We start from the raw sequence: 18,558 nt of genomic DNA, 5'->3' as shown, positions 1-18,558 counted from the left end.
GGACCACGGCATTTTATGTTATTGAAGAGCTTGGAGAACAGGGAGAACAAGGACAGAGATCCAGTTACAGAATTGGTATATTAAAAAAAAAAAAAAAAAAATGCAGGTTTCACCTCAGGAATAAGGCAGAATCCAAGCTGGAAAACTCAAAGAAGAAAATAGTGGTACTTAACAAACGATGCATTTCTCCAAATGTTTCCATATCCATCTTCACGTTTTTCCGTCTAATGTCATGGAATAACATACTCCTTTTATTACAACCAACCCATGGATCTGCCCATGCCATGGATCCTACCCTCACGTTCTCCAGGCGAAGCAGCCAACCTTTTATATTTTGAACCTCTCCCCCTGTATTGACTCCTTACCTTTTTCATTTGGGGGTGGGGGTGGAAACTAACCTTAACTCTATTTCCTCCTCTCACTTTCTCATTCAGACACTCCTAAAGTATAGTCTGTATTCACTGTTCCTACTTCCTCTCCCATTCATTGCTTAACCTAGTGCAAACCTATTGATTCCATTCTCTTTAAAGCCAACCAATAACATTCAGGCTGCCAAGTCCACTGGAAGCTTTATTTTGTTTTAACCAAGTCAAATAGTTCAATATACTTTGAATTACATGGAAGAGTGCCTGATAAATGAACAATACCATCCAGCTACAAGCTTATAGGATAAAATTCAAGTTCTCTAACATGGGTGGAAGGGCTTCCATGATCTCACTGACCCCCGCTTGATCTCTCCACACAATTGGCTGTTTCTCACCTTGGTGTCCTTACTTATGCTGTCCCCACTGCCTGCAAGTCACTCTTCCACCAGCTCTACCCCACCCATTTTACCTCACTAACTTCCACTCCCCCATAAACATGCAGATCAGAAGCAGTCTCCTCCAGGAGGCTTTTCCTGATACCCCTAACCCAATCTCAACCCTGGCTGCACGAAGCACCTCCTTTTGCTCTCCCATGATGTTATTCTGAAGCTCTGTTGCTGCACTTTGTCTTATATTAGACTGTTTATGTCCATCTCACCAAATAGGCTCTAAATTCCCTTAAAATAGGAACCATCTTAGAGACCCACATGACAAGATGGAAGTAACCACCACTGCCTTGGTCCTTCAGCCCTCAAGAGGGGTCCTCTTCAGCCCAGGATGGTATGGGTACAGATTACTTTGCAAGCAATGGATAGCTCTTGTAGCTTTCCATCCCTTTTTGACATTTCCATGTTTCTGACTATAACTTGGGTCCTTGTGTTGCCACGGTAACCAACTGTCCCAGAACACAGGCTTCTGGCAGTTGGACTTTTAGCCACTCAGATTCGGGATCTGAAGGATTTTGAACATCCCCAGTTTATATGGGCAGCCACCGGAGCAGAGAATGACAGAATCTGCAACGTGCACATGTATGCATGCGTGTGTGCGTGTGCGCGTATGTATGTATTCACCTTCCGCTGCCCCCAACCTACTTACATCATAGAAAAAGTTGGACAAAAAAGTGCCATCAGAGGGTGGGAGGATGGGCATCTAAATGATTGCAACCTTTCTGGAAAGCAATTTGGTATCAACTATCAGGAGACTTTAACATATTTGTGATCTTTGATCCATTAAATACACATATCAGAATATAAAGGGAGAAAAAAATTTATTGACAAGGGGTTTACAGGAGATTTATTTATTAAAACAATAACCACCACCTAATGGACATTAATAAGAAAGTGGTTAAGAATGACAGACTAGCCATGTACATATTTATTGCAGGTTATGCAATAAAATATAACAATCTGTTTCAACTGATGTGACATTCATATCCACGTATGTATGAGAATGTGTGTATCTGTATAAATATACATGTATAAATACATGTACATATTTTTTTAAAGGTTGTAAGGAAACCCACCAAAATGTTTTAATAATGCTTATCACTATCTCTGGGTAATGGGATCGTAGATATATTAATTTTCATCTTTATACTTTTTCATATTTTTCAAATTGTATACAATGTTCATTTTTCTTTTATAATACAACTTCTTTTAACTGGAGTAAGATGGATGACGTGAGGCATCAGATGGAGATGCTTAGTAGGGAGGGTTGTTATACAAAGAAACAGGTTTTTAAAAGGAGGGGGCTCTTTTGCCCTTCAATAGAGACTGCAAAATAGGATGAACTTCTATCAGAGTGAGATGGGTCAAAATAGAGAAAGGAATGGATAGTGTTATTGCTTAAGTACCAACACCCCCCTCTTCTTCTCACCAATCCCATCTATTTTTTTCTTTCTTTGGAAGATTCCTAAGATGAAGGAGACCATTTAAGCCTGTGAATTCCATGGCAGACTCATTCTCCAGCAGCGGCCGTGCTGACACTGAGGAGTGCAGCTCCGCATCAAACCTGAGCCTCTCTGTGGGTTATTACCCCTGTGAGGACACCTTCTCCTGTGAGCACACAATCTCCTGTGAAGACATGTCTTCCAAGGGTCCCTCAGTCCATTTAGTTCCTCCTATCCAAGGGACATGGCGGACCAAGAGTATAGGGAGACTCCTGGGGAGACAAGACCAAATTCAGGACAACCCAGAACAGTTTTGCAAACTAAGCATCACCCTGGCCTGGGATATTGATATGGGCTCTAACCATTCAGATTCCATCACTAATTGGGGTCTACATGGAGACAACCAGTGGATAGACCTGGATCCCAAAGAGAAGACACAACTGACTCTTAGCAAACTGGATGGTCTGGTGCAATGGCTTGAAAACGTTTTACAAAATCAGAAAGATGATGAAGATGATGAATCTGTGTTCCCTGAATCTGCTCACAAGGAGAATTTCCAGCTGCCCAGCAGCTCCCCTCCAGATACAGCTCAAGTCAGTCATCAAGAACATGATACTTGTCAAGATTCGCCCAAGTTCAACCGACCAGAATATGAAGACGTCATCCAATTTCCACAGATTCCTCCAAGGCTTCAGGACTATGAACTTGCCAAGGTGAGGACAGAGATGCCTCACAGGCAAGCAGGGGACAAGCCTAGTAGAGGGGCCGGAGCAGAACACATAGAGCACTGCTACCTGCTATGAAGGAGGGCAGGCCCCCTGGGTGTCTCAACACGGACAGGGGTGGGAGGAGGGTAACAGCAAGGAAAGGGGTTGGGGAGGAGTTGGACGGAAATTATCAAGGAGCACTAAGGGAGAAAAGAGGATAAGTGAAGGCTAACAATTATGACAAAAAAAAAAAAAAAAGTGTGTGTGTGTGTGTGTGTGTGAGAGAGAGAGAGAGAGAGAGAGAGAGAGAGAGAGAGAGAGAGAGAGAGAGAGAGAATTAGTGAGCTTTGAAACTTGCATTTACAGTTGGGTTACTTTTGGTAAAAGGATTTGAGTCCAACAAATGGGTAAGTATTGATCCCATGTTGTCCAGACTACACATATCTAACTCATCATTCATTACGTGGCAGACGATAAGCCAGGCAACTGGCAGCCGAAGGACAAGCACTACAGAGACCTCCTCAGTCTCGTCAGATCTGCCAGAGGACAGCCATTCCAATACACAAGCCCTCTCCTGTCTGAACTTCAGGTGGGTCTTCCGCTGGCTAAGGCAGCATGTCCTCCCCTCATTTGGGGGAAGACAGCACCCTGAGAAGGCCACAGAGTACCCCCATCGGCTGACACAAAAGAAAAGACTCTCTCACAGAAGCACAAGAATCCAACCTCAAGAATCCCCCGAATTAGGATACACTGTAGCGCCAGAATTTTTAACTTTCTGATAGCCTCTATTCTACAATCCCTGTGAGTTAATTTTTTTCCAATAAACAAAAAACATATCCCTGTTATCTATGTCTTCCTCTTCCAGCTCACCATCTTGACTCAGGCTGAAAGTATACAGGTTATCTAGAAGACTAAAACATATTCTTTGGGAATTTTAACACCTAACATGGTGTTCTTTTTCTCTCCTCTCTCCTCTTTTTATTGTATTTTACGCTATTTTATAATTAACCGAAATCCCCGTTTTCAGAAGGCTGTAGCACAACCCATCAGATTCCCAGGTTGGCAGTATGGTTTTAGTTGAACTTCTGAGGCTCAAGCAAGTGGCAGCGGGTACTGAGTCACTCAGGAAGTGCTTCCATTGGCAGGGTTTCAGCAGTTCTGTACCTAGGGGACCTGACTAGTTCTAGCATGTGTTGCCTTGGCTATAAAATAAGTGGCCCACTTAGGAAGAATGTGAGGATTGGAAATGCTACTTAACCACTCTAAGCTTAACTTTCCTCATTCATGAGATAAGAACGATATCACATACCTCATAGGGTTGCTGTGACAATCAATGAGATAATATAAGCCCTTCACAAATTTTATTATTGTTGTTGCTATTACTTTCCCGGGAAGCCTTGAACCAAGGGACATCCAAGAGTGAGAGTTTAAGAGTCAATTCTCATTGAAATATTCCCCACATAGAAGCAATATTTACCAAGTTATGGGTTTTAGATCTTGACTCAACCGAGTGCTCTCCCAGCCCATTCCCCAATATGCCCTCTGAAGTTCCTTCATAATTGTCATTAAACTTTCTTCTAAATATCAACTTCTTTGAAGACGGCTGTATGTACTCACCCTTCTTGCTCTGATCTCTCCGTTAGTGTTACTAACTCACCTCCCACTACCATCCTCCTTACTCAAGAGCTCTTCTTCTTCACCTTTGCTACCATCCCATACAACCTTCAGAGTTCATGTGGTAAAGCATACGATTCTTTGGTCTCAAATTCCTTCCCTCCCTCAATTTCAATTCCCTCATCCCCTTCCTTCTTCTCTTCCGTCCTTCCTTCCACAAATATTTAGTGCATAGGAGTGCCACATACTTTCCTGACTTACCAAAAATAAAAATAAAAAATCAATCTTTGGGCTCAAGTGGTTTATTATATAAGAGATAAAGCCATGTAAACATATGACTATAAAAGGGTATGGGTAAGAATACAGTCTTATGAGGTACACACTGGATACTAAAGAAGGTTGATTTTAAAAGGTTTCATATAAGAGTTTCCTTGAGTTACAACTGTGGTTAGTTTAAGGTGAAAGACTTTAAGCCACTGGATAAACTAGTATGGAGTTAAGGTGTACAACTTCGGCTGCTTATATGTGAGAGACAGTGGAGATGATACTGCCCAAGGAAAGATAACACAATGAGGGGGAGGAGATGCAAGGAGAGGCCCTCTTAACTATATATGCTCCTGGTCACACACCCTGAGTGTCTTCACAGCCAGAGTCCTCACTGTACCTACCTTTCTCAGAACATCTTCCCATTCGACTAGTTCACTGGAACATCCTCCTTCACTTGCTCTTTGACTTCAACGCTTCGAGTCCCATTATCACACTTGTTCCACAATGTTCATTCACTTCCTTCCAGAGCGCCCCCTATGCACTTCCTTCCCAAACTGTGGCATATCCACCACAGCGACGTAGCTACGTTCACAGTGCCTTGCTCTCTTCTTCTCCCAGGTCTTCTTTTACTCTATACTCACCAGATTCTCCAGCAGGACATTCTTGCTTCTCATAAGGACCAACACACAAAACACACAATTACCCTTTCCATTCCCTGGAGAATCCCACCCCCACAACCTGCCTTCTCAAGTCTCCCCATTGCCTGGGGAACTGGAAGATTGCACTCTAGGGTTCATATGAGGCCAAGACTGATCTTTCCAGGTAAAGTTGACTATGCCCTTCCTTCAACTGTCCCCCAGTCCCGACCCTGCCACACTCACACGGTGACTTGTACATTTCAGCTATCTTTACTACTTCACCTGTACTGGACTCTGATCTCTTGAGGGCAAACACCAGGTCTTAGTTCCCTTTTACTGTAAGATCCTAATGGTCTCAGGTACAGTCTCTGTCTCTGTATACTTTTTTAAATGATTTGAATATATCCTATTTCTCTGAATTTTTTTCCTTAAATACACTGCTTGAAGTCAGAATTGGGGGCAGGGCAGGAAGAAGAGAAAATGACAATCTGTGAAAGGTCAAATGAGGTGGTGGCCTACAGACTGAAAAACCTAGGACCTGAGGAATTTAGCAACTAATTTTCAAATTTAATTTAACAAATATACATGGAGCTTTAATGTTGCTTTAGACTAGACACTAAGTATGCCTACAAGAAAGAGGACATCTCCTTCTATCATGTCACGTGTAGCCAGAGTTTTACTGTTATTTTAATTCTTTGTCTGATAATATGTCAAGCACAAGAAAAATCTGAACTAAAATGAACTATGTTTAAAGCTTGCCCACACTAAAGAACAAGCCTGGTTCATTAGTAAGATTCCTGACATACTGATGTTTATTTTTCAGTGTTGTCCAAACCTGCTTGACAGGAATGAACCTACCGCTAAGATTCAAGTCATGTAATTTACAAACCTTTACAAGAAATATTCTTTGTGAAGAATTAGAATTCTAGGCTAGCCCAGTGGCTCAGGCGGTTGGAGCTCCATGCTCCTAATGCCGAAGGCTGCTGGTTCAATTCCTACATGGGCCAGTGCCAGATGGCTCAGTTGGCTGGAGCACAGGCTCTCAACCACAATGGTGCCGGTTCTACTCCAGCAAAGGATGGTGGGCTGTGCCCCCTGCAACTAACAACAGCAACTGGACCTGGAGCTGATCTGCGCTCTCCACAACTAAGATTGAAAGGACAACAACTTGACTTGGAAAAGTCCCGGAAGTAGACACTGTTCCCCAATAAAGTCCTGTTCCCCTTCCCCAATAAAATCTTAAAAAAAAAAAAAAAAAAAAAAAAGAATTAGAATTCTAAATATCCTTTGGAGTTGTTATGCTACATCTCAGAAAGCGAGTCAAATGTTTAAAAACAGGAAATACACATATCTCAGTACGTCCTTTCTTCATTACGGTTTCAAATATACTGCAAAGCTATTAGCTGCATGCCAACTATGAGCAGGTTCTCTGCTTTGTGTCACATACATGGGACTGGGCCTGGGGGGGGCCCACTAACACATCAACAGGACTGAGAACTGGTGGTGGTCATAGGCACGAGCTCTATTGTAACATCAAGCCTCTCATAGAAGTATCGTACTCACCAGGCACGTGCTAATCTAATTAACCAGTAAGTTTGGGGATCCACTGTCTCAAGAATGAAAACTAAAATCATTCAAGTGAATTGCTCAACCTTGAAACCCGTAAAGCTCAGCTTCTTGATCAGGGAGGAATTGCCCTAAATAATCACCTTCTAGAATCTACAACAACACAGTAATATAAGCCAGAACTACAGTGTAAAAACTTACCACGTAAATGGAGGGAGTATTCAGCTCTCGCCAAACACAGAATTGGAATAGGCTACCGTAAATTTTATAGACCACCCCACGCGAAGCCTATATTCTTACTCAGCAGGATCCCAATGAGAAAATGGTGCATTAACGTACCATGCCAGCAAAACAGAGGAAAATTAGTTTTCCAGACTTAAAGGATACAATGTGAAAATGTATGGTTTTGGAGGATGCACAGGTCCAGGTCTACCTATCACAAAAATAGTGTTCAAAATCCTCTTCCAAAATAATGAAAAGAAAAAGGAAGCAAATTACCATGTTTCCCGAAAATAAGACCTAGCCGGACAATCAGCTCTAATGCGTCTTTTGGAGCAAAAATTATTATAAAACCCGGTATTACATTATATTATACCCAGTATCATATCATATCATATCATATCATATCATATCATGTCATGTCATGTGATATGATATGATATCCGGTATCATATCATATTATATTATTATTATCTTGTATTGTATTGTACTGTATTATATAAGATCATCTTATATTATAGTAAAATAAGACCAGGTCTTACATTAATTTTTGCTCTAAAAGACACATTAGAACAGATTGTCCGGCTAGGTCTTATTTTCGGGGCAACACGGTATAAATAAAGACTGCCTGGTAAGGTCCTTACCCCAATATTTAAGAACTGTTTTGTTTAGGTAGGATGGATAGTTAAGTGCTTCAAAAATAAACATCTTTTCATTATGAATGGCAAGTGGGGAAACTTATGTGGCATGAAGGACACTCTCTAAATTCAAGATGAATGGGTGGGTTTTATATTGCATTGCCTGAAGTCAACCTTTTTCCTACTACTCCTTCATACCCCAACAAAGAGAACTCTCTGTTTTCAAAAGTGAAATAAGATCTTCATCAGATGCCAGGGAGTCACTGAGTGAGCCAGTCAGGAGCAGACTAAGTATAAAAAGACTTAGGATAAATTCCCAAAAGGATTATAAGCCTAAATGAAGAAATCCCCCTACTAAACAATTTCTGTTATTATCCCCCCTTGCAAAAGGATTCCATGGTTTTGATGCCCATTGGATGTCAATCTAATATGCCTTACAAAGGACTGCTTCCGAGTCATTTTCAAGTACTACGACAAACATCAAATACCTTTTTAGATTGTGGTTGTTAAGGGAAAATTTATCTCATTATTATTGAATTCTCTTGGTGTAGAAGGAAGTAAGAATGGCAATTTGTTTTTCCTCATCTACATCAGTAAAGATTTATTATTTAAGTGCAAATCCCCAAAACTGTCCCGGAACTTTCCTACACACACACTCACAAGGTAAAAGAAAACACTTTGCATATTTTAAATATTAACATATATTTGGACAGTTGTTTTTCAGTTTCACCTTCATCTACTCCTCTGCCATCTGTCTATGGGGACTAGATTTCTTCCCCCCCCCCACCCCAAACAGAGATGGGGATATAAAGGAAAATTTTTCTCCAGTAAAGTGACTTCAAAAATTCAGTGAGCACTATATTACAACCACCAGCATGACAACTGATTCACATTAGGATTAAAAATGAATCCTAAAACCTCTCAGTGAATGACTGACTGAGAACAAGATATGCTTAAGGTCTCCAAGAATTACCCCACAGATTACTTATCAGTTATCAAGGAGATTAGGTACCTTTACAATGGAGAGGTCCAGTGAACACCAACTTATTAACCAAGTGATTAAATTAAGCTTAACCAACATCATATGTACCTTCTGAGGAGAAGCAGTATATTCTAGCTAGCAATGTTCAACCTAAATCTAATCATTAGGAAACCAAATCAGATGAACCCAGCTTGAAAGACATACTTCCAGATAACTGTCTTAGACTTTTCGAACATGTTAACATCATAAACTACCAAATAAGAAAAAACAAAAAAGGCAGAGAGATAAGACAGTTCATAAAAAACAAAAAAACTAAAGAAACACCAATAGCTATTTATAATCCTTGATTGAATCCTTGATCACATCTACAAAACTATAATAGAAGGTTTTTTTAACAGTTGGAAAGATCTGACTATGGACTGTACATGAGATATTTTGAAATGGTCCAGGAAAAAAATATAAACTAGAGAGAAAATGGGAAAGCAAAGATAAGAACAATATCAAGAAACACTCCAGTAAGCAAGAAATCAGATCTCTACTATTAAAATAAAGTATTACATTTGCTATAACTTGTGATAGAAATACCTTAAAAGATGTATATAATTTAAAACATGAAAATTTTTACTGTAAACAAAACTAGGGTATTGTTTTGATTTCTCAAATGATATAACCTGGGCAATTCTTAATCTGCATTCATTCATTCATCCTGCCAACGGCCTTTGGATTCACCAACAGCTGCAAGAAATTTTCGGTCTCATGGGTTACTAAATGTTCATCCCATAAGTCCCTCTAACTGTACAAAAACAAGTTGGTCCAGTTGAAAGCAGATTGGCATCTAGGCATTTTTCAAAAACATTTCAGATTTCAGGAGTTTATTTCGCTTTTGTTGAAATTTAAAAGAATACTTTTTGCCCAATGGAGAGATAAAATAGCCTCTCTGCCCTCAAATTATCACAAGTTTCAAGGCCCAGCTATCTCATGTTTACCTTCAAAAAAACTTCTCATTTTCTCTGTTTCTCACAAATCAGGAACAGCTTGCCATTTATAATACTAATTCCTGCAAGTTGTTTTGACATTTCTTTTTGAGTGGTGCCAGATTGCTCTGCTTCTTCCAACCTAAGCAGCAGCATAAGCATAAAGTCACTGCATAATGCATTGAACATACTGGAGGACTTCTGAGAGCAAAAGAGGGTGATACTACAGTCTTTATTAATCTTTTTTGGTGCATACTCCTTATATAATTAAAGCTGTAGATTTTTTCTTAAACAAATGCACACATTCATACTCGTTATTTACTAAACACTTTGCAAACAAGTCATAAAGTTCAGTATCCCTGAATCCTCCCTTCAATCCTAGGTTCAAAACACAAGTTCTTAAAGAAGACTTCCTGGCTTCCAATCCAAGGTCTACCACTGGTTTGCTGTGGATCCTGGGAAAGTTACTTAACCTCTCTGGGCTTTCAATCTATAAAATGTTATACTAATAGTACTAACCTGAAAGTGTTGTGGTGAGGATTTTGTATAAGTGCTTGGCATACAGTAAGCACTTACAAATTTTAGCTGCTGCGAGTTGCTGATCATGTACTTCCTTGTTTTAAAAATCTGCCATGGCTCCTAATGACTACAGAATTTAGTCCAAGCAGAATGCCATCAAATCTCTCTACAGTAGGATCCTGATGTACTTGTCCAGTCTTATTTTGCCGTGCTCCCCTCTTGACCGTCACCTCCTTGCAGTACTTGTCCCTGCTGTTGCTTCCTATACGTTCCTGCCTCAGTGCCTTTGCTTATACTGTTCCCTCTCCTTGGAACGGCCCTAATCATGTTACTTCTTCAGTTTGCCCTGCTACTACCTACTTCCAAATGACCCTTCAAGTCTCAGGTCAAATTCAAGTGCTTCTACAGAACTGAGCAGGCTGGAAATCATCTCACCTTCCTTTGTGCTACCATAGCACTAACTGTAGTAAGTACATATTTTAATCCTCTTTTATAGAACTGTGCTTCCGTGTCTTTGTCTCTTACTAGACAAAAGCTCCTGTGTTCTGCTTATCTTTTATGCTCCAAAGCCCCTGGCCCTGTTTCTTGTACACAGAAGCTCCATGATAAATCCTGGGTGAAATAAATGGTTAATCTGCAGGAAATAATTAAATTGATAATATCTGAAATTGAATTTCCTCTCATATAAAATTTAACTAGCTTCTGCTTTAATTAAGTCTAGTCCCTGGATGTTTACATTGTGGGCCAGGGAGCATAGCACAGAGTAGATGTTCCCTGGGTGGAAAACCTGAGTTGTATACAACAGACAAAGCTAATTAACAAAAGAACAGCCACATCTTTCTACTTGTCTGTACTCAGAAACTGATATTCTATTCCCTTTTTTATTTAAAAAACATTATTTTAGAGCCTTCACATTTCTACACTGTCCAGAAGTTTAGATTCATTCACTGATTCAAATACATTTACTGAACATTAACATGCTAGAGGCTGCACAGAGATGAGACTAATAGACCCTTCATACTGGTGGGGGAGGCATGCATTTCACCAGACACAGCACAAAGACAGTAATTTGAGCTACAGCTGCAAGGAAGACCTGGGAGAAGGAAGGAGGAGACTGGCAGAGGGAACAGCCTATGCTAAGGCCAGAAGTCCTACAAGGCATGCCTTGAAAACAATGACCAGTCCAGTTTAGCTGAAGCAGAAGGTGTACTTCAGTACTTCCCAGGCCCAGCTCTGATACCCTCCATGCTGCACCAGTTCCGAGACACTACTGTTTTTGACAATTAGTAAGCATTTACATGAGTTAATTTAATGAATACAGTAGACAGGAAATGTTCTAAGCTGAAAAGATGCATCAGACTCCTAAGGTGCCCTGAAATGGACTGTAGGGCATCACAAGAACATTTCTCCTTACTCTTTCTTTCATTCATTCATTTAGTGTTTATGTACTCGCTGAGGTCCCACTATGTCCTGGCCATTATAATCCTTCATGCCAAGGACTTAGGGCTACACAAGATATTGCTCCTATTCTCTAGATGTTCTAATCCTGGTAGTGTTAACTGTCATTTGTTTGACAACAGGAATTTCTAATTGGACTAGTTCTCCTTGACAATATCCATCTTACATGAGGCCATTTACAAATGTGGTAACTCATTTCTACCTTCAACGATTAGCTTGCTACCTGAACTGTAGAGCTGGGCTGAGGATGGTTCCTGCTACAATGAAGGGATTACTTTGCATACATTAGACAGTAGGTATCTGTGAGCTTGCTCACTCACTAAAATTTATTCATAACCCTAAAATCAATACTAGAGGTGCTTTCACGGTCATTCACAGACATGCACAGAGTAGGAAAAAAACTGAGTTGCCCGTGCATACGGTCCCAGCTGAGGTCCCAGCATGTGTTAGAAAAGCCTTGATCAGGCATGAGTTACAGTGCTGTGATCCTGAACTCAACATGAATGAATCAACAATATTAAATAATGTGCCTATAAACAGAAACAAGGTTAGGTATTCATCAGTTGAGAAAATGTGACAAAGATTCACAGGAACCTAAACCTGCCCCCCCCCCCCACCCAGGAGCAATGGCTCAATATTCACTAACTCAGTATTCACCGAGACTTTAGAGAATATAACTACAACAAAATAACAAGAATCGACTATACTATATCAGTTCAAGAGTGCAAAGAACCAGCTGTAACACACTGATTTTTTTCAGCTCTACCTTCTGAGGATTGATTCAAGGAGGGCCACAAAGTGAGGAAACAGAAATTACTTTCTGGATCCTGCAACTCCTCAGTAGAATTAGCCAGTATTTTCTGTCCCTCTAGAATCACTCAGGTACCGCTTTGCAAAGAAGTGCTTGATGATCTGCTGACAAACAAGGGAAAGAAAGAGAAGAGGTCAACAAGCCAAGGGCTGCAGTGGGTCAGTGTAAATGGGTGTTCGGAGGTGTTCCTGCTGTCTCCTGGGAAAGGTCTTATGCTAGAAGTTCTGCTACTCCTTGAGGGCCACTTATTTCCTGCCTGATACTTGGTTTTTAATTACCCGAACAACACGGGATGCCCAATCTGGGTGCAAGGCCTCTGACAGGTGTGTGATGTGCCCGACTTCAGGCAAAACCAATTTAGACCCCAAAGTCAAAAAGCCCACTTTTCTAAGCAAATAATACACTCTTTAATTTCTAAAAATGTACAAACAACAAGACAATTTTTTTTTCCCCAAGTCAAGTTGTTGAACTTTCAATCTTAGTTGTGGAGGGTGCCGTTCAACTTCAAATTGTTGTCCTTTCAGTCTTAGTTGTGGAGGGCGCAGCTCAGCTCCCGGTCCAGTTGCCGTTGCTAGTTGCGGGGGGTGCAGCCCACCATCCCTTGCGGGAGTCCAACCGGCAACCTTGTGGTTGAGAGGACGCATGCTCCAACCAACTGAGCCATCCGGGAGCTCAGTGGCAGCTCAGCTCAAGGTGCCATGTTCAATCTTACTTGCAGGAGCGGAGCCCACCATCCCTTGCAGGACTCGAGGAATTGAACTGGCAACCTTGTGGTTGAGAGCCCACTGGCCCATGTGGGAATTGAACCAGCAGCCTTTGAAGTTAGGAGCACAGAGCTCCCACCGCCTGAGCCACGGGGCCGGCCCAACAAGACAATTTTAATCCCACCAGATCACATCCTAAATTTCTGAAAATGCCTCAGGACACATGTTTCCCTTTGTGAAACTCAACCTCCTCAAGGAGGAAACACCTCCAAACATTAGTGTACCACGAGTACTGGAAGCCAGCTCCCATGCTCCAGGAATTCCATACACTAGGACCCGCAGCATTAACAGAGAGGTCCATCCAGGGTCTTCTTGACTCCCTCCCGAGGTTCAGATGGTGTTGATTTGTTGAACAAAACAGGCATCCAGTTAAAGATCCCTTGAAAAGCTTCCAAGCAAGACGAGAGGCCAAAGCAAGAAGGAGGAACAGCTAATCAGAAATCAAGGGCAAGAAAAGCTGGATCCAAAATAAATATGGTGCAAAATGCCCAGAATAGCCCAGAAAGACAGCTGATGACCTTTTCTTCTAAAATCTCTTAATATCACAGTATCAAATGGCCTATGTATCTAAAGCCAAGCACATAACTACTACCAATAAGGTAAAGGAATACATTTAAACCAAGCATAGGAACAAGGAAAGCTGATGATACAATGACAACTTGTATTTTGAAATACAAACTAAACCACAGAAGACATACAATTATTGTACTATACTTAGGAGTCAGTCATTGGCGAAGGATTACACCTCAGTTCAAGGTAATGGTCACAGGAAGCTTTCAAGGCTAGTTCAAGTCTGAAAGCTACATAATTTCTCAAGAGATAGCATATATTAATTTTTGCTTCACGACTAAATGAAACCTGCTACAATGGCTATAAATTGCCACACCCCTAATTTAAGTTTCCCCTTGGTTGAATCAGCTCTGGGCTGTGATTTGACAAGGAGACAACAGTATTATGGTGTGCAAGGAACACAGAACACACCCTGGGGACCCAACCTCATTTCTCCGATTATGATGCACAAAGCCCCGAGCTACTGCTAAATAATGGATTGAAGAACTACTGAAATCCCTTTTCAAATCCCTTCTCTCAGTTCTTCACTCCCAAAGAAATGGAGACTCTTGGCTAACTGAAATTCTGTTTCCAAAACCTTGATTTCCCCCAAAATATCATAATATTAAATCATAGATCCACTAAATGAGATTCCCTTGAACCCTCTTCTTCCTTCTTAAAAAACTGCTGAGAGTACATAACGAAGGGCTATCAGCGATGGTAAAGCCTAATTAAATGTATAAATTCATGGCAACTTGAGAGAAAAACATACCACCTGTACAGTTATAGAGCTAGTGTGTGTGCTACACACACACACCATGTTTTGATTATTTATTTGCTAAATGTGTAAACATTTCTTTTCTCTCTGTCTACAATACACACTTGCACATCTGTATTAAAGAGGGGGAAAAATTAAAGTCACTGACTGCCAATTTCCTAAGAAGTAAGGAGAAAACAAAGCAACCAAGAATAAAGACTGCTATGGCTTTGGCAAGATGAGCAAGTAGCTTCAGCAGCCCTCAAATTCCATCCACACCCTCACACACAAAAGAAGCATCTGCTCAAAGGAATGGCTCTACAAGCCCAACGACATCTCCATTCACTCGATTATAAAGGTGATTCCAGATATCTCGTAGGAGAGGGAAGGATTACTAGAGGGGGAAAAATGCAATGGAAAATCTTGTGTAAGGTTCATGATGAAAAGAAATTCGTTTATGCATTGTCTCAAGTTATAATGAACCAATGAAGCACAAGATAAATCACCTATGTGACACACGATTCCAAGCAAGATGGCCATCCCCAAGGAGTATTTTCAGAATTTTTAGTATGAATTGCCTGGAATAAAGAACATTTGGTGCATAAAAGGCAGTCAAGAGTAAGAAATTTCAATATCCATAGAATAAAGTAATAAAAGCTGCAAGAAAGGTACGGAGAAAAGGGCACAAAGGGACAGAGCTATGGTGGATGCTGTTATTGGGGGATGACATTATCCGGCAGCTAGGAACTGCCAGCTTCGAAACCACTACACGACCAGGTGGAGTGATAGGCAGGCACACCTGAGTAATGACCTGGACCGTCCCACGGCCTAATGAGGAGAAGGCAGTGATGAAGCTGGACAAGAGGCCCCGCCTCTTTCTTATGCCTATGTCCGTTCAGCTTCAAAAGCAGGGTGACCAGATAGCTTTCACTACCATCAGCTGTGATTTCAAGAACCATGAGCCTGTTGGAAAAATTAGGGTGCTGCCTTTACTCTGAGACAAATGATATTTTTCCTATTTGCCAGTTGCCAGAACATCTAAATGACTAGAAGTACAAATATTCCAAGGTTTGTAGTTTACTTTAATTCTTTCCTATATGTCTTCCTGTGTCAGCTTCATGCAGATACCCCAGAGTGTAAGAGGATAGAGGTTAGAACTTAAAAGTAATTTTTAAGTGATAACACTATTTGATATTTACTCTTATTAATTCTATTTAATCCAATATTTAATTTCAATGGTAATTTTAAAATATTGCATTGTGATAAATATCTTCAACATCTAGAATGATAAAACAAACTCAAATTTTATTTGAGACACTCCCAACTGTGTGACTGCAATGTGGGAACTGAGAATTTCAGTAGAGACATGAGATTAAGGCCAAAAACAGCTTTCATAATCCAACTATGTCATATATTTATATGCAATATCTTGAATATTTATTTATGTAGTTCATATAACAACATACACACCCTTTAATGAATAGAGCAAATGGTTAAAGCAAATGCCGGTGTGAAAAGGAATTTATATATACTCACATAGCCTTGTATCAGCCACAATAGTCTGGTCATTTGGTTTTTTTCATGCTGTGGACATTAACTATTCTGTTAACCTTGGTCATATTTTAAATTACTCCTTCCCCCACTATCATAAGTACCAAAATCTGCTGTCATAAGAACTTTTGACTTGGACCCTGACCTGAGAAAGAATCTAGCATTTATAAAAATACACACAAAACTAGGTATTACACTTAGATGATTCATAGAATCCTCCTTTGTCTCAAAGGGCCCATCTAAAACTAACTTCCTGATTTTACATATGAGGAAACTGAGAGCCAGGATACATGATATACCTGAAGTCCCATGGCTAGTTAGTAGAGAAGTCAGAACTAGAATTTCAGAGTCTGGGGTCAAATGTTCTCTTTGACTCAAGTCCCTCTCAAAGTTTCCTTTTTAGAACACAACACTATTCACTTGTTAGATCAAAATCTCACCAAGGGTGAAAATCAAGCTTGATTACCACCATATGCCCCAATAGCTAGTTTACACCATATGCCCCAAGCTTGATTACCACCATATGCCCCAGAATTCGCTAACAGGTGGAAAGATGTCACCAACCACAGCCAGTTGGAATGTACACCCTATAATAGCTGTGGTCTGGAGTGAATCACCCACATAGCCTCTCCCCAAAGCCCCCCGAAACATAAGGACACTTCTTTGAAAATGCCTGGCAAGAGTTGAGAGTGTAATATATGAAATTACCATTTTCCTTTGTGCACAATGACCCAACTTTCCCATGAACTTCAGCTCCACGAACCTCTTCTTGAACTAACCACCGAGTAAAGCAGTTCCAACAACCAAGAATGGCTTCAGTGACTCATCTGGGGAGGGACATGCCAAGGACACATGGACAATTGTTGCCTTCATCTTTCCTCTGAGTTTTAGCTTAAGGTGAGGCAAGTAGGAAAACATTTTTGTTAAGTGTTCCCACCATACTTAAAAAAGAAACAAACTTTATCTCATAGTTTTAAGAATGACCTGAAAATTCCTATAGTATCATATACAGAGTCAAACAGGTGATATTAGTAGTAAGATCAAAAAAAATAGTAAGAATAACGGCTATGTGCAGTGTCAGTGCAATGTGCCCAAAAGCACACGGCTAACACTACTGCAGTAAATCTCCATAGCAAACCTATATGGTGAGCATATTAATATCCCCATTTTACACATGAGAAAGCTGACCCAGAAGGTCATGGGAAAAGGTGGTGGAGCAGTGATCTGAAAGAAAACCGGTCTCACACCAAAGCCCACGTATAAATGCTCATATCCATATTCGTTCAAAAAACTCCTTTTTTTTCCCTAGTTTAATAATTGTTCATTTTTAAGTTCATTCTTCACTTCAAGAGTCATACTTTAGGGACTAATTTTCAAGCTTTCCTTAAAACAAAAGTTAAACTTTAGAGGTTTGTTCAGAAAATGCTTGGAGAGCTCCTTCTGAGATCCAGCCTGCCTGTTTGGATCAATTTTTATTTCTCGATTCTTCTTTCTAGACTCTTCAGTTCTCATAGGCTGAGTCTTCCCCTGGGTTGTCACTTTTCCAGGCTCTTGCACTGGCTGGTATCCTGACTATTTCTAGGGGAGCCCAGACACCTCTCTTCTGGATCTATTTTCTCTTCCTCTCTGTAATTCCTTCCTGCATCCAACCAAAGCCCTTCTCTGCCAGGGAAGCAAGCCTTACCATTTCACACACGTACTATCAGGGAGGGCTTCTACCTGGCCACATGCCCAAGAGACTACCTAAAATCAACTTGTCTGCTTTCAAAGATGCTTACTTCAACATCTCTCCAGAGCTGCAGAATCTAAACTACTGAGCGATCCCTGAACAAACAAAATACAATCATCACCAAAACATAGGCACAAGACTACTCATTGGAGCACTGGTTGTAATACACCCAAACTAGAAAGCTACCTAAATGTTCAGCAACTGCAAAAGAGATAATTAAATAACATAATAGCAATGAAAATGAAAAAAATGTGATTTATCTGTGATATTGCATATCACAGATGAATTCCACAAACATAATAAGGAAAATTAAGCCAGACACAAAAGAATATATACGGTATGATCATATTTCCATGAACTTTAAAAACAGGCAAAACTAATCAATGGCGTTAGAAATCAGGAACTCGGTTACTCCTGGGAGCATCAGGAGAGGAGGGTTCTGAGTGCTGCTTATTTTCTGTTAATCCAGGTGCTGTTACACTCTGTGTCCACTTCGTGACAATTATTCCAACCAGCCGTCCACTAATGACTTGTGATCTTTCCTCTATGTATAAGATACTTC

General features: G+C 40.5%; 2 protein-coding genes across 18 annotated transcripts in view; one reads left to right on the top strand and one right to left on the bottom strand.

Annotated features, from left to right (window-relative positions):
- The window catches only part of PPFIBP1 (PPFIB scaffold protein 1), a 172,812-nt gene that overhangs the window by 90,278 nt on the left and 63,976 nt on the right, over window positions 1–18,558 (bottom strand). The window lies entirely within an intron of this gene.
- On the top strand, window positions 2,241–3,056 carry C1H12orf71 (chromosome 1 C12orf71 homolog). Its single transcript, XM_019736086.3, has one exon. It carries the CDS (start codon window positions 2,313–2,315, stop codon window positions 3,054–3,056), a length of 744 nt encoding a protein of 247 aa, XP_019591645.3. The 5' UTR covers window positions 2,241–2,312.

Source organism: Rhinolophus sinicus, chromosome 1, assembly GCF_057876585.1.
Source record: "Rhinolophus sinicus isolate RSI-liver-muscle chromosome 1, RSI-T2T, whole genome shotgun sequence".
Lineage (NCBI taxonomy): Eukaryota > Metazoa > Chordata > Mammalia > Chiroptera > Rhinolophidae > Rhinolophus > Rhinolophus sinicus.
This window is presented reverse-complemented; position numbering and strand designations above follow the sequence as displayed.

Coding starts and splice junctions, on each gene's coding strand:
- C1H12orf71 (XM_019736086.3), top strand. CDS start 2,313: ATGGCAGACTCATTCTCCAGCAGCGGCCGTGCTGACACTGAGGAGTGC.